At 41.0% G+C, this 20,127-nt stretch overlaps 3 protein-coding genes across 4 annotated transcripts in view; 2 read left to right on the top strand and 1 right to left on the bottom strand.

Annotated features, from left to right (window-relative positions):
- Positions 1 to 229: 229 nt before the first annotated feature.
- Positions 230 to 7,536, top strand: SKIC8 (SKI8 subunit of superkiller complex). Its single transcript, XM_071813766.1, has 11 exons — positions 230 to 338; positions 596 to 639; positions 734 to 761; positions 1,115 to 1,220; positions 1,839 to 2,011; positions 3,116 to 3,264; positions 3,611 to 3,704; positions 4,491 to 4,584; positions 5,276 to 5,368; positions 5,991 to 6,069; positions 7,248 to 7,536. Exons 2-11 carry the CDS (start codon positions 628 to 630, stop codon positions 7,335 to 7,337), a joined length of 918 nt encoding a protein of 305 aa, XP_071669867.1. The 5' UTR covers positions 230 to 338; positions 596 to 627; the 3' UTR covers positions 7,338 to 7,536.
- Positions 7,537 to 8,410: 874 nt separating this feature from the next.
- Positions 8,411 to 20,127, bottom strand: part of LOC136106993 (enhancer of mRNA-decapping protein 3) — a 361,619-nt gene continuing 349,902 nt past the window's right edge. Inside the window, exons 1-8 of one of the 2 annotated variants that reach the window (XM_065847755.2) lie at positions 14,116 to 14,242; positions 13,867 to 14,004; positions 12,060 to 12,240; positions 11,029 to 11,133; positions 10,058 to 10,285; positions 9,748 to 9,978; positions 9,111 to 9,211; positions 8,411 to 9,016 (exon numbers count right to left, since the gene is read on the bottom strand). In XM_065847755.2, the coding sequence (XP_065703827.1) occupies positions 8,798 to 9,016; positions 9,111 to 9,211; positions 9,748 to 9,978; positions 10,058 to 10,285; positions 11,029 to 11,133; positions 12,060 to 12,240; positions 13,867 to 13,998 (1,197 nt within the window). In that variant the 5' untranslated portion in view covers positions 13,999 to 14,004; positions 14,116 to 14,242 and the 3' untranslated portion in view covers positions 8,411 to 8,797. Of the gene's footprint in view, positions 9,017 to 9,110; positions 9,212 to 9,747; positions 9,979 to 10,057; positions 10,286 to 11,028; positions 11,134 to 12,059; positions 12,241 to 13,866; positions 14,005 to 14,115; positions 14,243 to 20,127 lie in introns of those variants that run through there. The other variant, XM_071813765.1, reaches the window with a different exon arrangement.
- ACSBG1 (acyl-CoA synthetase bubblegum family member 1) overlaps positions 14,938 to 20,127 on the top strand; it is a 38,434-nt gene continuing 33,244 nt past the window's right edge. The window contains exon 1 of the mRNA XM_065847900.2: positions 14,938 to 15,018. The gene's annotated coding sequence lies outside the window, so the exon portion shown is untranslated. The remainder of the gene's footprint in view (positions 15,019 to 20,127) is intronic.

Raw genomic sequence — 20,127 nt, 5'->3', positions numbered from 1 at the left:
CGGGAGCGGGAGCGCGGGGCAGCCGGTCTGCGACACGCGCTGCCCGAGAACCTGCTGCTGCCGGGGGCACCGCGAGGGCGGCTCACCGGGGAAGGTGACACGGCCGGGCCCAACGCGGGGAGATCGCGCCGCTGCCGTCGGTACCGTGAGGCGGCGGCACGCGCTTCCCGCCAGGGACAAGGGAGCCTCCCCGGCCACACGGCGGCGGTAGAGAGCGCGAGGTGGAGGTGGCGGAGAGAAGGGCTCCGGGAAGTGGCGCTCTTGCCGCACTCTCGGTGGTAGGAGCGTCATCACAGCGCGACGGCGACGGCGACGGGAGAAGCTCGGTGTCCAGCCCGGTACCGTGAGGGAGCGCGGCGGCGGCGGCCGCGGGCGGAGGGGAGGTTAGGCCAGGCCAGGCCAGGCCAGGCCAGGCCAGGCCGCGGCGGGGGCTGCGGGCCCTTGTGTGGCGGGTGCGTCTGGCCGTGCGAGCGGAGGTGCCAGCAGGGCGGGATCCCCCTCAGGCCCCGCTCCCGGGCCTACCCGGTTGTCTCGTCCCGCCGCTGTCTACCAAGGCAGAGTCTGTTGCTTAGCCTAATGGGTTTTCTCCTTGCAGAGCGTTCTTGTTAAGATTGCTTCCATAAAGACATGACCACACAGGTAAATAAAAACGCAGCGTTAATTAAACTAATCGCTAGTTTGATGGTTTATTTTAGGCTGCTAATACGTAATATTAATTATTTTTTCTTTCTAGTACGGTATTCTCTTCAAGCAAGAGCAAGGTGAGAAAACACTAACGTGTATTAAGTGATACTGGATTCATTGGATGATGTAAAATTGATAATGGCAGATACACTTGCGAGCTGACCTGGATTATGTTTATGTTAAGTATAAATATAAATAACACAAAACAGCTATGCTGTTTCTTCAGCAGTGTCCTTGGTGAACAAAATACATCATGTGTTTAGAAGCAATGAAAACAGTGACAGGGCTCTTGGAGCACTGAGGGACCTGCAGAGCAAAGGGCTATTGCCAACATTTCAATCAGCAGTTTTAGCATTATCAAATCTTGTAGTTGTCTTGCATCAAATGAAGCTCCTTAATTTTTAATTTCTATGCTTATATTCTCTTTTAGCTCACGATGATGCCATCTGGTCAGTTGCATGGGGAAAAAATAAAAATGATGGTTCTGAAACAGTCATCTCTGGTTCTCTGGATGATCTAGTGAAGGTTTGGAAGTGGTAAGTGCTCTGTATTGACCAGTTTTAAGCCTTGGAAGTAGTCAGTATGGAGATACAGCAGTCTTGAAGGAATGTGGGAAGTTAGCTCAGGGAATGGTTGGCCTGGCACGCAGAACTCCTGAACAAGCTTATATTTGTGGGTGCATGCTTTCTCTTGGATTCGTAGCATTCTGGTGTGCTTCAGTTTTCAAAGAACACAAAACCTTTTGAAAATGCCATCAGATTTTACATGTTCTCTGCCAGAGAATAGTATAACTTCATGTTTTTCTAAGCCAAAAAAATTGAAAATGCAGCATTTTATGAGGCAGTGCACAGGTACCATGTGCACTGTGAAAGGAATAATGGGAATAAAGTAAAAGAAGAAATGACACCTTCCTTTTTTATGGAAAGAAAACTAATCCTCATACAAGTGACACTGAAGTGTGCTGGTTCTTTTCCTTAAGCACAGAGAGCAATGTGTGCGCAGCCATCTTCACGTTTCATGGGTGAAGACGGATTCCCCTTTTGTTGAACAAAATGGAGAAATATGGCTTGGCTTTTTTGTTTTGTCTGAGGTTGGAGATGGGTTAAGTACCCCTAGCTATTACTAATTAGGCTTTTCTTTCCCTTGAACAAAAGGAATGATGAGAAATTAGATCTCCAGTGGACGCTGGAGGGTCACCAGCTGGGTGTGGTGTCTGTGGATATCAGCCACACGGGCTCCATCGCAGCCTCCAGCTCCCTGGACGCCCATATTCGCCTTTGGGATTTAGAAACTGGCAAACAGATCAAGTCAATAGATGCCGGCCCTGGTAAGATATCAGTGTTAAGCTGCCTCTGCATAAGAATTGTGTTTACTCTAGATATACGGTGGTGTATGTACTAGGGTACAGGAGATGACTAGTTTGTTTTGGTTTTTAATCTTTCATCGTTGGCAAAAATTTAAGTGATTTTTATGAATTCAGCATAAAGTGGTATCGCACGATTTTTCATTTCTATTTTTACACTACCTACACTTTTTCAGATACATTTAGATATGCTTTATGTGAGATGCATAAAGCAGAACAGAAACCAGCATGCTCTTCTAGATGTGTCAATAAAAGGATATTTTAAAAAAGAATTAAAATGCATATTCAAATTGTTTTAAAGGAAGGTCTGAGCTTTCTTTGTAGCACTGCACTGAGTTTGGGACATATCTGTGATGCTTATTTGTGCAGTACCTCCAAGCCCAAGGGAACAAGTTAAAACACTGTAAAGCTGAAGTCCGGATCAGTGTTGCATCTTGCAAATTGAAATTCAGGGCCTAAGATCTTACTCTAAATATTTCTTTGGTCTTCTGGCAATCCTTAATTTAAGAACCGTCTTGCAGTGTTTTACGTAATTAATATTAAGCTCATAGAAAAAAAACCTATTCATTACATTGTGCCAGATAAATACATTGCATTGCTATAAAACAGTATGGGTTTTAGAGTTTGGTTGCAAGGAATGTTGATCTATGTTACATTCATGTCTGCGTTTCTCCTGCATCTTTTGTGCTTTGCTAGACACTAATGTTGCTTTCTTTTACTGGTTTAATATCTTTGGGTACCAGGGGAAAAGTAAGAACTTAGACATAACTCAGGCAGTTTCAAATTCTGAATTTATCGTTACAGGAGGGTCTAATAAGTCCAAGGTCTTATTAAAGACTGTGATCTTTCACTGAACAGAAATAAATGGCTCAAGGTGCTCCATTAATTATATAGAAGTACGTTAACTTTCATGAGCTTGTAAACTCTTCTTTAGAGTATGTAGCAGAGTTGAGAGTGCTAAGAGTAGGTAGGGGGTTTAATATCTAAACTGAAGCGTATAGAACTGAGATTCTTGAATAAGAACTAGAAGCAGTACTCAGGTAACTTGTCTGTTTGTGTTTCATACAGTTGATGCTTGGTCCCTGGCTTTTTCACCCGATTCCCAGTACCTTGCAACAGGAAGTCATGTGGGAAAAGTAAATATTTTTGGTGTTGAAACTGGAAAGAAAGAATATTCTCTGGACACCAGAGGAAAGTTCATCCTTAGCATTGCATATGTAAGGAACACAAGTGGTAATTTCTTACATGAAATTGCTGTTGCTGTAATATGTTGTAAATTGGATATTTTTGTTTCCATCTGTCAGTTTATCTCTACATAATACTAAATGCCAGCCCCACTTTGATAGTTCCAAATATAAACTGTGTGACATTCCCTCCTGCATATATAGAAAATATGCTTTGATCTTGCTTATTCACATATTGTGAATAAGTCAAGTGAAGTGTTCAGGATTTTTGGAGCCCAGGGATTTTGCATAGATCATATTTTGCCAAGAGGATGTTGAGGAGGTACATAGCATAAATGCTTACAGTTGTTAAATGCATACCTTTTGTGTTTTATTACAGAGTCCAGATGGAAAATACTTAGCCAGTGGAGCAATAGATGGAATTATCAATATTTTTGATATTGCAACTGGAAAACTTCTGCATACGCTAGAAGGTAATGGTTTGTGTATTTGCAATACACAAGTTTTGGCTTCACTCCTCAACAAAATTAAAGGATATAACACAAGTCAGAATAAGATACAACAGCCGTGGCATTAACAAGGTGATGTTTCTGGCCCTTAGACAGTATTAACTTATTCAGTGTGCTGTAACTTCAGCCACTTAAAATGAAGCAAACTGTAAACCCAGGCTTGCATCATAAATGCCAATCTCAAAAGATACAGTCAGTAATGCTTAAGTAAATTCTTAAATTGCAGTTGCTTCTTGGATTGCAGTGCAGTACAAGGGAATGAAGCTAAGCCAAATGTATGCTGCTAGTTGTATGGCTTTTTGCTGTGACATCCGTTTCATAGCAATTTATTCCTGTTTTAAAAAATAAGTGAACATTTCATGTTCTAGGAGATGTGCATTTTTCTAACATCTAGATGGGCTTTTAATGCTCACGCAGTTTGTGTCGAGTTGTATAGTTAATTAAAAAACTCAAGCACTTCAAACAATATGAAATAATATTTAAAACTATGACAGAATTTCTAATAAAGATCCACAGCTGAAAAATAAATGCTTTTGCGTTGCAGTGGACATGCCTTAACATCCAGAGTTCAGAATTACTGTCAGTTTCCATTTTATGTTGTGTGAAGAAGCCTGTAGAGGCACAGAGAGAAAGCAACCTCTGGAGAGTCTTCCCTTTAACAGGGAATGCTGTTCTGGTGTAGCTTCTTAAGTGCTGTCATTAGTAAGAGCAATAGCTACATTCTAAGCCATATATAACTTTGATTTTCAGGTCATGCGATGCCTATTCGGTCACTGACATTTTCTCCAGATTCTCAGTTACTTGTAACTGCTTCAGATGATGGCTATATCAAAATCTACGATGTGTAAGTTATTTTTGCAAGATGTGCTAACAGGAAAATAACTATTCAGAGAGGCTGTTACTGTAAAAAAATATATCAAGCCTTCTGCTCTCTGTAATTCCCTTCAGCTTTTGGTGACTTCTTTATGTAGTAAATAATCTTAAATAAAACTATCCTTAGATAGTTTTTTAAAAGTGCGTAGGTAGATGACAGCCCTAACTTGAAAACAAATTACTTTCCTCGTTATTTGCCCTGTAGGCAACAGGCTAATTGTTTTGTGTATCTGTCCTGGGTGTTTGTGTTTACACATCTTAAATGTTTGGTTTGTACCCAACATATTATACTTCATTACCCATTTCTGGTGCATTGTGCAAATAATCTGGAAGACTCTGGGAAGGAGAAGGTGCCACTTCAGTGACCTTCACTCCCCTAAACCTGCGTTGCTTCCCCTTTTTCATGGTGAAACTGTTTTGTCCACCAATGTGTCTCTTCTTAGTGACGACTTTGTATATTAACGGTTTCAAATGGAAAACCAGAATCTGTTGTTAACACCAGTTCGGCTTGGATGGACAGACATCCAGAAGTCACCTTCCATGGCCTTGCATTGAACCATTCCTGTCTGCAATAGCTAGAGCATATTCCTGTTGCTTTTTCCCTGGAGTTCACAAACCAAATGTTAACATTTGAAGTTTTCTAAAATTTGTTCTTTCCACAGGCAACATGCAAATTTGGCTGGTACATTAAGCGGTCATGGATCCTGGGTATTAAATGTAGCATTTTGTCCCGATGATACACATTTTGTTTCCAGGTATTGAGGATTTTGAACTTGTTTATGCTTGCGGGAAAAAAAAAAAAAAAGTTTATAAAAGGAGATGGGTCATGAAAAGTAAATGTGTACAAATTGCAATGGAATAATGTATGTTACAGTTAAAGACTCAAGAGCCAGTCTGTGATGTGATACCAGGTGCAGTGAGTAGTATTTTATAATGTAAGCCATCTCACTGCAGTGCAGCTTCCTGCAAGTGAAGAACATCTGAAGCCAAGAGAAGGGCAGTTTGATTCTAAATAGGTAAAAATTTGCTGTTGAATTGAGAAGTACAACCTAATGTAGTAGTACATTCATCTAGTCGAACTTTAGTGTTAACTCTTAACACAGTTCAGGCAGCTAGGGGCCCAGTACATGTAGCGGAAGTTTCTTTATCCAAAGAAGTTTAAATAATGTTTTGGCTCAATGAGGAGGCCTCACTTTCCAAGTGCAGCTACTGAAACAGTCAAGGTATTTTAAAGGAATCTGGTGGAAGACAGACTCCTTTGTATTTGATGGTTGGAAGCTGGTTTCTTATGCCTACTGTATGAGTTCTTTTAAGTTTTGTACTAAACTATAGTTCATCTATTAATTTAAACATCAATCAATACTATTTTTCTTTCAGTTCATCTGATAAAAGCGTAAAAGTTTGGGATGCTGGGACGAGAACCTGCGTTCACACTTTCTTTGACCACCAGGATCAGGTGTGTCTGTTATTGCTTTCCCTACATCCCCGTGTTCACAGAACTGTAGTTTGTAGTTGTGCACACTTGTGCTTCAGGTTGGTGCTGTAGCTTTGGGGTTGGACTTTAGCTTGCTGTAATTAAATCCTAAAAGATGTTTGTAATTATTTGGCACTTAATATTGAACTAATGTTCTGAGCACGTAGCTTGATCTCTTCCAAGTAATTCATTTTTACAGACCCAAATAATGGCAATCCTGACGGGCCACAAGGATTCTTTCCAGACTCTGTTCTGTATCTTGTCTATGCTCTTATTTCTACCACTTACACAGTGTGTGCCTGTGTCAGTGGGGAAAATACTTACTTAAAAGGATGAAATTAATGTAAAAAGATGTTTGAAAGCAGGCTTGAAACTATTTTTATGAATGACATCTACCCTTGAGGAAAGAGGAAGCTGGGTATCTACCAAGTTACTGTTTTTTTCCAAATGTTAGGTGTTAAATAAAACAAGGTTATTTCTTAATGGATCATAGAGGAAGACTTGACAAAGGAAGTTCTTTGAGATTTTATTCGGACTCTTCTTCCATAGCATTTTTTTACTGGTAGCCTTCTTTTCAGTTACCTACAGCTATGGGAATTTTAGTATTCATCTACAAAGCAGAATGGGATTTCCAGTATTGTTTTAGCTGTTGTCTATAATATCTTAAGTTTATAGAAGGCAGAGACTGACCTGAATTTTTCTAAGTTTTGCATGGTAAGTAAATGGTTCTCTTAATTAGCCCAAGGATAAACTGGATTGTTCTTCAGTCTGTCCAGATGTGTCCATCTGCACAAAAAATATTTCCTTTCTTGCTGTCCTGAAAGGGCAGCAGAATACTCTTTTCAGAAAGGAAGGCAGGATGGGTAAGATTGAAAATGTTAAGTTGGATTTATGCAAACTGAAGTACTTTTCAGCCTTTTTCAAGCATCTTTAGATTGTGTAATCCAGTGCCAGTAGAAATGTCAGAATGTCAGGCGACTAGGTGACAGTGTGTCTTTCATCAACCACATCTGCTGTTAACACCGCAGCCATAATTGGACCAGCTCTGCTAAAGTGAACTTAAATAATCCTCCTCTGCTTCTTGTAGCCAATAAACATGACTGCTCGGAAGGTATTTTTTAAGTCTCACATCGAAAACCTTGTTTGTGTTCTAATTGCAGGTTTGGGGAGTGAAATACAATGGAAGCGGGTCCAAAATTGTGTCTGTTGGAGATGACCAAGAAATTCACATTTATGACTGTCCAGTTTAGATGTCTTGACTCAGATCCTTTGGTTAACTCTTGTGGCAGTTTTTAGGAGTACCACTCTCCTATGTATTTTTTTTATATGATGAAAGCATTTTAGTAATGCTAATCTACAACATCAGATATGTTTACATACAATTTTGATTTTGTTTAGCATGAGAAAAGGCTTTACTTTTTTAAAAATAAAAGCTACAGCTGCAAGCAACTCATGTCTAATGCTTGAAAAATGTATTTTTGGAAATATGTAGTCATGGGTGAAGTAACCGCTCAGTTAATCTCCCCTGCCTTTATACATAAATAGACTGGAGCTGGAAAGCATTGACCAGGTCTCACAGCAGCTTATTTTGGGAAAACGGAAAGTGGCTGAGGTGATGTGCTGTACACATGGGAATGAGAGCCTGACCTCAGTGCTGGGGTCCCAGTGAGCGCCATGCAGTCACTTCAGTTCAACACCTGTCACAGCAATTGTGTGGTGACATGGAGCACATTTATCATGCTTTAATTAAAGGGTGGTAGCTGTTTCCAACCCTGTCTTAATACAAACTCTCCTGGAAAACAAACAGGTAAAAGGGAAAAAAGCTTTAATGAGATTATTCTGTGTCTTGTCATAATATATGACATCAGCAGCATACCTTGCACATGTGGTTTTGGTTTATTCATTAGTTAAGGGAAGTACACACCACCTCAGAGGAAGTAAAAAAAAAAAAAAAAAAAAAAACACACAACCCTTTTTAAAGAAGGGCAAAATATAGAGCTTGAGCTTCTGAAAGATAAAAATTTGATTTGGAAGTATTTGCCTGTGTGTAAATTAGATGTATGTGGGGTACACCCTAAGTTACACTTCCATAGAACTAAGCAGCTGAAGGAATGCTACTCCAATCCAGCAAAAGAACACAGGGAATATTGTTATGCAAGGAATATGGCAGGCACAAACTGCTTTTGAAATACAATTACTGGGTGTTTCAGCTAACACAAAGGTGAAAATGGAGAACAACCTAGACTAGGTGATAGGAGTCTGACCGTAGAGATTTATTTAGAGGAGGTTCCAGAGCAGCTTAGAAAGTACAGGAGAAGCACGATAAAATGTGAAGAGTTCCATTTATTAGAAGTTATTTCTGCTATGTTTTATCCTATGAAATTTATTTTCCAGTATGAAAGTATTTACATAAGACACTCCACTTAGCCTCTATCTGTATTGCCAAAGTCCTATATAAATAGCATAGGTGAAATACATTGAGAACCTTCACAGCAAAGGAAGATGTATGTATCAACTCCATTGGTTCTCAGCTGTGTGACAATTGCTTAAAAGACTAGAAGAACACAATATAAATTAGTTACAAAAAGGTGATACTGACAGCGCAGCAACTCAATTTGCTGAACACAAAAACCACAAGCAGTGGCTATTACAGCCATGCAGTTTTCATTGTGAAAATTTACATTTTAGATGACATCCATTTCACCTTGCTTTAAGATGTCTGACACTGTACGCCCGTTCTTGGGCCCTCTTCATCTTCTTCATATGCTTCTCCCCCACTGTTACGGTAGGTTTGCTCATTTGGATCAAAATCTTCAAGGTCTACTTGATCCATCTCATCTGTTATCATAACATCTTCTCGTGGAGGGAGCAGAGCCTCCAGCAGACACAGTTTCTCCCTTGGGAGCCAGAAGTGCTCTGGGAATTGGACCTACAATTTTAAATCCACATATATTTTCAGTTAATAGTTACTCCTGATGCCACCACAAATAGCTCTGCTACAGAAAATCAAGCAGTCAACTTACCAAAAATTGTATAATTAAGCTGCCTTTGTCCATTGGAGATTTGTAGATAGGCATCCCTTCATTGTGGATACACTTTAGGTCACCGTGTTTTATCACTTCACCTACACGGAGGTAAGAGCTGTAAGTAAGCTTACGTGACAGACATTTCACAAGCAGGAAAATCAGGATTATAACAAGAAGTGTTCCCACAGCATCTGAGGGAGACCAATAAGCAACACATAGAAAAGGCCCAAGACTGCAAAGTGCTAGACCCAAGTTATACACAACAAAGGACATTTAGGCTGTTTACTGTAAGAGAATCAGCTTTTCTCAGTACAGCCTTCAGGCTGAACTAACAGATTATCCAGTAGAATTCAAGTTTCTGGCCTCTTGACTATTTTCCTGGCTATCCACTGACTGAGGCTGAAGTTTATTAAGCAGCATTTGACAGTTCTAGCTGTAATTCTGCACGTTTTAAAAAGTCACAAGAATAACAAAGAACCAACTAAATGACTGCAAGTGTAGTTTGCATCAACCAGTTAAAAAAAAATCCAAACCACACAACACAAACCAAACAACAACAACACAATCAACAGCAACCAGCCCAGTCACAATGAAACAGGCAAGCAGTTAAGTTAGCATCAGCATAAAGACCTACCTGGCCTAGATGATATGACAAGAACTCTGTTATCCAGAGTTTCAATGGTCTTTCTGAAACCACATAAAGCCTCCGAGAGTTGGATTCTCATTTTGGTAATTAAGTCATGCCCTCGTCTCTGAAAGACGCTGTGATCCTTTTGATCAAGCACAATGATAACATCACCAGGCTCCAGATCAGGCTCCTGGTCCCCTTCTCCATGAAATACTATCTTCTGACCATCTTTCATCCCTGCAGAGAAGAAACCCATTTATTCTCTGCAGAACTATAGACTATGCTTAGGGACACAGAACAAACACACAGTTCTTACCTTTATCAACATGAACTTCTATGATCTTTTTCTCCCTCACAACCTTACATCCATTGCAGTTGTCACACCTGTCCTTCGGGTTTATCCTTTCACCTTGGCCTTTGCATTCCGGACACACAGTTTGGATTTGTTGCACCATGCCAGGTCCAATCTGCTGAACCAGAACTTGCATTCCTCTTCCTTTACATACAGGGCACTTTTCTACTGCCCCTTTCTTTCCGCCATAACCTTTGACAAAAGAGTTACATCTCAGTAAAAAAAAAAAAAGTTATTCTACAGTAGTCAAGCTGGAACCCATTGACTTCAGGAGCACCTTTAGGGTCACTTAAGACTAGTTCTGGAATATATTTTCAATGTGACTGGAATTTAGTTTCCATCACAAAACATGCCCCACAAGTTGGAAGTTTCTACAAGCAAAGTCAAGTCATGTTTTTTGTGCACAGCTTGTTTCATTAGCCTCTGCCCTATCTACCAGTACATCTTGGTTTTCAAGGAACTATCAGCACACCAACTTCAAGACCTAGACATTCCATTAATACCTTGGAAAGCATCTGCTGGCCAAATATTTAATAGAGACCTTATTGAGATCAGTCATTAGGGATACGTAATAGCTGTAAAATGAGTTGTGTAATACAAGCTAGACTTACCCACAGCAATTAAAAAGTTAAACAGCCATTTATTAGATTTCTGGATTGAGATATTTTAAATTTAGGTACCCTTAACTATAATTCACAGGAGTTCAAGCCTGCCATTAGAACAGTGTTTAAGAGAACATTATTCTTGGATAAGCATAAATAAGTGCAAATAAGAACTAAATAACCTGGCAGACTTTCGGGGCAGCAGGGAAGGTGACTGAAAAGTAAAAATACACACCCACTTTACTCACAATCCTCCCACAATGTTATTTCAAACAAACAAAAACCCACCATTGGAGTAAGAGGTGTTTGAAACCACTACTTTTTTTTTTTTACCTTCACACTTTGCACAAATAACGTTCTTTTGCAGTGCCAGTTTCCTTGTAATACCATTGTATAAGTCTTCAAGAGATACGCCTAACTGGTGCACAACATTTTTCCCTTTAAAAAAAAACATGGAGAGATTAACTCTGGTTCAGCTGTTGTGAGGACCAATGCTTAAAGGCTTCTACACTTGTTCATACATGCACAGTCTCACTGAATGTAAAGTTCATTCCAAACTTTGAACACAGCTCAGCCCCTTTAAAAACATGTGCAGTTTCATCAGCTTCCATTGAGCTGCACCACTCATGTCACAACACACAGTTTAGCTGTAATTACGCAAAGCATCATTAAAGCCACCCTGCTCCTACTTCTAAGTTTATAAGCTTAACTGAAACAGCAAGATGCAAGGACACTACCAGCTTCAGATCTAGTCAATTTAGAAGCTGCTATTATGCCTACTTATAAATTTCCATGCCATTTCACAGCATAATTTCAAAGATTTTCTAGCAAGTTACTACTTGCTTCTTCAACAGACAGTGGGCATGGGAAAGGACAAAAATCATCCTGTGCTTTTGGCAGCACTCTGTACTGAGTTTCACATAACTTCTCCCAAATATTTTCATGAGATTTAACATTACTGAAGTTTAAGTTGATGGTGTCCTTTAAAGCAAGTTGCCCAAAGCATATGAGCAAGTGAGGCACAGATCTAGAAAAAAAAGGTAACTTAAAACAGGTCTAATTCAGCTGCTCTAACCTACTAAATGTCTCCCCCTCCCCTACAGATTACCCACACCAACTTCAACAAAAAATAAACAGAACTCATCAGGAATGTTGCTATGGCTATGTCATGTTATCTACTTTATTAGAATCTTAATGCTAGAGTAACTAAAAAAAAATAAATAAAATCATAGTTTACTTGATCTATTGTTGCAAAGAGTAATATCCACACTACGTGCACTCAGCAGAACAGCAGTACCATAGCACAGGTGTTTTATGCTTAAGTGCAAGGTTAAAGTTTCTAGAACTTGTTTAGAACCGTGTACCTCTTCTCTCTCTATTCATTCGGCCTCCACCACCAAAGAACATGTCAAAGATGTCCATGGGTGAAGAGAAGCTGCCGCCACTCAGGCCTCCTTCTTTAATAGCCTGCTCCCCACCCTGGTCATAGAGGTCCCTTTTCTTTGGGTCCGACAGAACTTCATATGCCTGGGATATGAGTTTAAACTAAAAAGAAAAAAGAAGCTCTGAGCAACTATGACCAAAAGTAAAAGTAACCCTCTCATATGCAACTGCATCTTCAGATTGAGCCACTACAGCACACTCTTGTAGCATTCTGTCTTTTGGAAAAAGGAAACTCCCTAAACAAACGTGTAATAAGCTATAATAGCGCACTTTTGTCCAGGAAAACCACCCCTTTTCTCCCTCTCCCCCCTCCTCCCATGTTACAAGAAGGCTTAATTCAGTCACACCGAACTTACAAGCATATGCAAACTACACTTCAATAATTTGTGGTGTTAGTTGCAATCATCATACACTGCTAAAAATCCATTTAGGAAGGAATATGATACTATCCCTAAAGCCTTGATGGTCACCAGATGCTCAATGGCCACAGCAGCCCTCATTGTTCTAGAGCTACATGGGGATCCTTCAGCTGCTACATCCAGCTAGAATTAAACAGATTTAAGTGACCAGACACTGGTGCTGCTTACTCATTGCAAATAGAAGGACTTAGATACAAAAAGCAACAATTTTATGACAAAATAAGGGATTTTTTTTAACAGCCATCACGAATTTCTTATTACTAAAATGACAAAGTCAATTTTCAAAGACAATTAGCTATTACTGAAATGACTGCTTCCATTTCAAATACAATTTACTTATGGCCAGGTAAAATGGTGTAAGCAAAAAAAGCAGGCCAAAAATACAAGCAGAAAAGGCTACCTTTGATGATGTTACTATTTAACTAGCTCAAGTTTTGTAAATTAGTATAATAGATACACAAATATGGAGCTTCTATTCCTACATTATGGTCTTATCAGACCAGCTTTTAGATAAATAATCCTATTGTTTAAGTTTTCCATAGTTCTCCAATTGTGGTGCTCATTTATCCTCCCGGGCATCTCGCAGAGCTGAGTGGGTCTGCGCTAGCAGCGTATCAAATGGTTTTATTGTACACAGCCCACCCACGTGCAGCCCAGTGGTTTCCTCTGGATTGCTACCCTGTCCACCTGCATTACCAACTCCTCTGAAGAAAACTCATCCTCTTCAGGGGCACAAATCAACCCAGTGCAACCCCAGCACGCACAGCAGCACCAGCAGCTGGATCCACTGGTCTTGGCCATGTCTGACACAGCATGATGGCCATTAGGACGCTAGAAATCCTTTCAGCTTTGCCTGTTTTAACCAAGGACGAGCTTCCAGTGGCAGCTATGGGGGGACCGGTGGGAACTGCATCCAAAAAGCAGAGCCAGGGGTCCCCTCCTGCCGCAGCCGAGCCCTCAGGCCCGCTCCAGGTGTCTCGTGGAAGAACGGGAGCCTCCATTTAACCGCACTACGCTGCAGAAAGGCCATTAGACCCGTCCTTAAGGCAAAGCAGGGTTTTAAAAGCAAATTAACGGCGCGCTTTCCGCCTTTATACATTAACAGCGACCGGGGTGTGGACGACCCGCGGCGCCCCACAGAGGCGGCTGCCCCGGGGTTTCCCGGCCGAGTCGCCCATCTTGAGGCCCGGCGAGGCCTGCGGAAAGCCCGGCCGGTTCAGGGAGGCCCCGCCGGCCGGGCCTGGGCAGCGCGGGGGGCGCCGGGAGCGCTGCCGCCTAACCCCCCGGCCCGGCCCGGCTCCCCGCGTACCCGCTCGCCCTCGCTGGGGTTCTTGTCGGGGTGGTACTTCAGCGCCAGCTTGCGGTAGGCGCGCTTGATCTCCTCAGAGGAAGCATTAGGCTTCACCTGCAGGATGTCGTAGTACCCCGTCTCCTTCACCATGGTGCCCTGCGGGAGGACGCTCCACGTTACTCCACGTTACTCCGCGTCGCGCCCCCCCCCCACGCAAGGCCACCCCTCCGCCCGGCAGCCCGCACAGGTCCGCCAGGCCGCGCTCACCGCCACAGCCGCCCCACTCCTGCCGCCCGCTCACGATCGCGGCTGCCCCGCCTCTTCCGCGGGTTTTATACGGGCACCGGCCGAATCTTCTGGAATGACGCCGCCCTACGTCACGGCGCTGGAACGGTCTAGAATTGCCGTGCGTGACGTCACCGCCGGTTCGCGCAGGGGAGGAGCCGCTTCCCGCCCGTTCCGCCCGGCACCTCAGGAGGCGGTGCCGGGGCTGAGGGGACCCGGAGGTTGTTACCGAGGGGGCGGTGCTCCAAGGGGCGGGCTTTTTCTCCCGCGGGTGTCGCGGGTTTGAGTCACTTCGGTGTAATTTTATGGCAGCTTTCTTAACCGGCGGAGTTTTATCTGCCTTTTTTCTCGTTCGGGTCCCATCCGGCCTGGGGACGGGCTGGTGAACGCCTCCCTGCAGACCAGCCTGGGGAACGTAGGGCCTGCCTGCACCGTAGCCAGTTAACAGGCTGAATTTCTGACCCTTGTGCCTCAGTATTTGGGGCGTTTTAAAATTAATTGAGCTCTGTATCCATCACTCACCCTTTCCTCAGACCGGACTGGGCTAAAAAGCTGGGGTAGTTTTCATCTTTTCTCCAGGCAACCGAAGGTCTCTAATTAATTATTTATTGCTCAGGTGAAAGGAAACAACTGGCCCTGGCGTGGAGCTGAGTAAAAGTGTATTTTTGGTAGAAGAAAAATTGAGGCTCCAAATCACGTGAAAAATACAGAACTGTGTGAACTAAGAAAAGCTTTTGTTCAAGTGGTGATGAGTAGAAATGCTCTTAAGATGCTATTTATTCCAGGAAACAGTTCTTTATTCCTGGAAACAGTTCTATAAACCGAGAACATCTCCTGTGGTTATGATAACCCAAAGGCTGCAATGTTCTGTCAACCATAGTACAGGTAAAAAGTTAAGATGATAATAACAGTGGGAAATGGAGAAAAAGAAAAGGGGAAAAAGGCGATGTGGGATTTGAATGAAAAAAAAAGTATGGTTTAAAGCCCTAGTGACCTTATAATGAACTTTTTACTGCATATCAGGCAAATGCTATTAGAAGATGAATTAATGCAAGTTCTTTGTGTACTTCTGCTTACAGTTCAAAGTCACAAGAAAGAGGTCAATGTTGGTAACTATTATTATGTCTAAGTATAATTGTTAGCAGCTGAACATGTAAATCTGTGTTTTGCAATTGTGAAGTTATATTGACAAGTAAATAGAGAAATTATTTTCCAAAATAACTGTAATAAGTTACTTCTGTAAACTTGTAGACTGGAAACTATACATCCCTTTTTAAGCGGGGGGGGGAACAGTTTATTCTAGTAATGGTCTTCACCTTAAAGATAAATCAGCTATAAACCTATAGTCCTGGAGATAATATTCCTGTTTAAGAAGAAAAGATAAATCTGTTATTAGCTTTGTAGTAGTTGGATACTTCAGCAGACGAGAGGCCTTCAAAGCACAATGAATGTCACTGAGTGTTGAATTTCAAAGATCAATTTATAGTATGTTGTAAAGAGACAGTATGTTATTTTTGTGAGTAGAAACCCTCGCACAGGTAGACATAGATATTGATAAATATAGTGTGAACTCAGACTCTGAGCAGTTTCTTACTAGGAATAGTTGTTACTAATAGTAACAGTCAAAAACTTGCTGCTACGGATCTTCGCTTAAGAGCCTCCTGCTTTGTTTCCTTTTATTAGATGGAGCTACCAAGTTATATCTATTTTTATTATTAAGTATTTGTTTTCTTCATCTTTGGTTCCAGTTGGTACAACCACAGTCCTTATTTATTCAAAGAATTAGTGGGAAAAGTAGTATGGGCTGGTGTTTATTCAACCAGCCTGGTGATGTATGTGTATGTGCTCGCTTCTGTTACTTTTGCTGCCCACCTTCCCTCCTGAAATCCGTGGTTGCTCCTAACCAGCGGTTGTTCACCCATTTCTTGGATGAACAGCTGATCTCTTTCACTCTTCTTTCCTTTCATTCCCTCCTACCATGTGTAATATTATGAATCACCTTGTCACTTTCTACTTGTATGGTATCAAATTTGCATGTAGGTGTAAACAGGAAGACAAGCAGAGATTTTCCGTTCTTTCCAAGAAGGCAGGATTGGACTGGGAGTGGGGAGTAATTAGCTCCTGCTGCCTGTTTTATTTAACCACCAGAGGACTCTGCCTTTGGCTCTGAAATAGATATTTCCAGTGTTAGCACAGAAAGAGAACACCACCTCCCACCTGGCCTTGGGAGCATACGGCATCTTTATATGCTGCAAGAATTATGCATTTATCTTTTAATCTCTGCAATACAAAATACTTGACATGTTTCCTTCTTTTGTCTGGCTGTATTACCATCTCTCGTTAAGTGTGCCTTCTCAACTCTGAAGCTGTTGTCGGAAGCAGCATCCTGGAGACACAGATAAGGGCACAGTCTGCTGAACTGAATTTCTTGCAGCACGCTTCATTTTTGTGAAGAAGTTCCAAGAATAACTTTAATTACAAACACCTGAAAAAACAAAAAGGAATCTGAGGGCTTGAAACTTGTGTCTGTTTTCAATCACACCAAATTTGCATAAAGTGCTTTAATGGTTCCTCAGGAAGGTGACTTGAGCATCACAACAGACCTTCCTTGCTGTTAAGCTGGATTAATTCAGCATCCAAACCTGAACTGGTATCACGATTTCTACAAAGCTGTTAGGAAAACACCCTTTAAATAATATTTTTAACCTATGATTTTTAGTCTTATTTAAAATATGCTTGAAAAAGTATGTACTATTTAAGGTATAACAGTTTCATGTAATGGACTTTAATGATACTGGAACTTTTTCCCCATAATTAATGTCTGAAAAGGAGGATTTGTCCAGAAACAAGCTGTTAGGAGAATCTAGATCTAGAAGATCTGTACCTGCAAGAAAATGTAAATGATGGCATTTCTCCTAAGTTATTTTAGGGGAGTGTATAGTGAGTGATCTTTAGAGGATTTTTTCTGAGGGAAGTTCTAAGTAAAATGTGCATCAATCTGTAGCAATTGATTTTAAGTTAAAGCAATACAGAAGGAGTAAAAAAAAGACCCATTTTTGTAGTGCAGTTCTGATTGATTAAAGGCAGAGCATCTCTAAGTGGTTTAGACCTGTAGAAAAAGCAAACTGGTTTGAGTCTAAAACAATCTTTCCCTCAGAAAGAAGCAGCAGAATTGTTTCTGGACATGCATGTCCTCAGATTAACTGTTGTTTTGACCCAACAGGATGTTCTGCCTCTTTCCAGTTGCTCAGAAACAGCCGCCTCTTCCTCCAGATGTGCATTTGCAGCTACTTTTTGATTTTTTTTCCTTATGATTCTGTTTCTTAATTGATACAAACTCATAATTACAGGCAAATCTAAGATGCTTTTGTTATTGGCACTCAGGCTCCAGAAGCTTTGCAGAAATTGATCTGTGTTTTTCTCTATGTTGTTGGGGAGCAACTCCCTAGAAAGCAGAATCATTGTTCAGAAAAGCAAAATGAAATTCCTGTTGCTGTGGCATGGTCAGTGAGAGACAACAATATTAATACGTGCAGCTGGTTATGGTTGTGGATAGCAAAGTGTTTTGCAGGATAAACCCTGCTTCACCTGACAAATGTACATGATGTAGTTTCATTGGCTTTGCCTAGGGATGCTGGTTTGAGTATGGATAAATTATCTTCAGTTCTGCAAGTATGGGAAGACACAGCTGGGGGTAAGTGTTGTAGTTTTTTAAATCTGAACTCCTTCATTAGAAATTAATTACTACAAAAAGTGTGTGAGAGAGTTTAAAAAGATGATGCTTGCCTGGGGCCTTTCATTGTGGAATCTGCCCTCAGCACCTTTTCCTTGGCCCAAGCCAGTATACTTTTGTTGATCTTTGAGGTTTGTTTTGAGACTCAGTTGTTTCCTAAGACTTATTGAAGGCATAGCCACAGTCAATGTTTGAAGACATTTGGATTTAGAATTTTGCTTAAGCCTTGAAACCTACTCTAGTTTAAGAGTAACTGTGGAGTTATTATGTTTGTATTTTAGCGAAAGCGTTTTAGGGGCCAAAATTTAATGCTTAGTTCTATGAGAAACTGAAAAAAAAACCAGCATGATTGTATTTTGTATGGGAGCTGTATATAATCACAGTAAATGCAATTAACAGCCATTCAGGAACACAGTAGACAGTCGGCTGCGGTTAGTAGCAAGCTGAAAAACTGCCAGGCTTTAAGAGGACTTCTCTGAAATAATGAAAAAGGAGTAGAAGTAGTGCCATTTTTGTGATTAAATGAATAATAGGAGTATCACTTTAACATCATAGTTATGCCAGAAAGCATTGGTTTACACTGAGGTATTTGTTACCAGTTACATGATTTTAAAAAAAAGTGCCAATCACACAGTTGAATCAACAAACTGCTTAAACTAAGTGGCATAAACAGCAAGGCGCATACAGAATTAGTACACTCCTCCATTATTTTTAAATAAATACAAGTTTTATGGTGAAATGAACACTCTTGCCTTACAAGTACGGAAGTGAGGGAGTACACAGCTATGGGCAGTTTCATGTTGCCATAGTAGCATCGTGAATTAAACCTGAACCATCCGGTCCCAAGTATGAAGGGGTGCCATACACTCCACCCACGCTGAGGCTGGTCTGCACGATGCAGTTCATTGGTTACTGACCTTGGTAACAACATTGCTTTGTTTTGGCCTCTCTAGTAGTTCTGTTTGGGATCTTGTGACAGCGCAAGTTTGTGGTGACAGTGTCTTCAACTCAAAGTATCAGTTGCTAATTCCTGAAAGATACTGATCATAATGGTAGAGGGGCGGACGTGAACAGTATGTGAGCTTTATTTGCCTCTTAATTTTCTCCATAGCTTTCTGAGCATGTCAACGCCCAGAAATCGTAACCTGTAGCTGGAAAATGCAGCCCATCCCGCTGCAAAAATCCAGGCTGAGTCTAGTGCAGCCTTGTGCAAGTTGCATGCAGGTAGATATGGGCATAAAAGGAAAGGACCATGCTAATAGCAGCGTGTAAACTGCAGCATGTAAAAATCATTTGAAGGTGAACATCATTCCTTACTGAACTCTATGAAAGTTGTCAGCCTTATTTGTTAGGATTTAGTACTTGAGACTTGAAGAGTAGCTAGAAGTGTTATACCAGAACTACAATGGCAAATTGTGTGGGGCACTATTTCAGTGTGATGTTCATAAGTCTATTGTTAACGCAACAGGATTGTTTGTAGATGACAATTGCAGGAAATTCATCTGAGTTTTCTATTACAGTCCAACAATACACAGTCCAAAAGCAACTCGTCCTTGCCAGTCCCCCTGCTAAATGCCTCTTACTGCACAGCCTGGCTGCCCGGCAGCCACTTTTGCTACTGGGGGAGAGGTTGCATCCTTGATTGCATCAAAATAATTTTCTAACCCTCAGTTACCTTAAGGAAAATCATATGAAAAAGAAAACAAAAAATCCTTTCAGTATGTATAGAAGAGATGCACATTTGAGGTTTTCTATTTACTCTCTGAAAGAAGGAGTTTTACAGATTTAAGTTATTTACCTTCCATGAGAGCAGCCTGTTATCTGGCCACTCAACACCCAAGATGCAGCCCACGCAAGGTAATTAGTGGTCGTCTAACTGGATTCCTTCGTATAACGTAGCATGTAAAACATTTTAGATGACCAGAAAAAAACAAGGGGATTTCTTGCAACAGAGTTTAATCCTATTTTTTCTTTATGATATTCCTCGAAACCTAGTTGTAAGCCCATGGAAAATACCTAGTGGCTTTCTGAAAAAAATCATTAGGACCAAGTAGGAATTTGGAGAATTATCCCCAAACGAAGAAGCTAAATCAATCCTGACAAAAATGAATTTTAGCTGTGTAAGATGACACATTTTTACCATTTAAATATACCCTGTTCTGTGTGAGTTATTCAAAGCAAGTTTCTGGTGTGAGAACAGACCCCTAAGAATCCCACTGTGAAGTTTTTGTTCTTTTCCTTTCATTTCCAGTTGTATTATT

Source organism: Patagioenas fasciata, chromosome 12 (assembly GCF_037038585.1).
Source record: "Patagioenas fasciata isolate bPatFas1 chromosome 12, bPatFas1.hap1, whole genome shotgun sequence".
Classification (NCBI taxonomy): Eukaryota; Metazoa; Chordata; class Aves; order Columbiformes; family Columbidae; genus Patagioenas; species Patagioenas fasciata.
Note: the sequence above shows the minus strand (reverse complement) of the source record. Positions and strands in the feature narration are given on the sequence as shown.

Excerpts from the sequence above, each read along its gene's own strand:
- SKIC8 (XM_071813766.1), top strand. Across the intron at positions 762-1,114 it reads TCTCTTCAAGCAAGAGCAAG|CTCACGATGATGCCATCTGG; the intron begins GTGAGAAAACAC and ends ATTCTCTTTTAG. Across the intron at positions 5,369-5,990 it reads GATACACATTTTGTTTCCAG|TTCATCTGATAAAAGCGTAA; the intron begins GTATTGAGGATT and ends TTTTTCTTTCAG.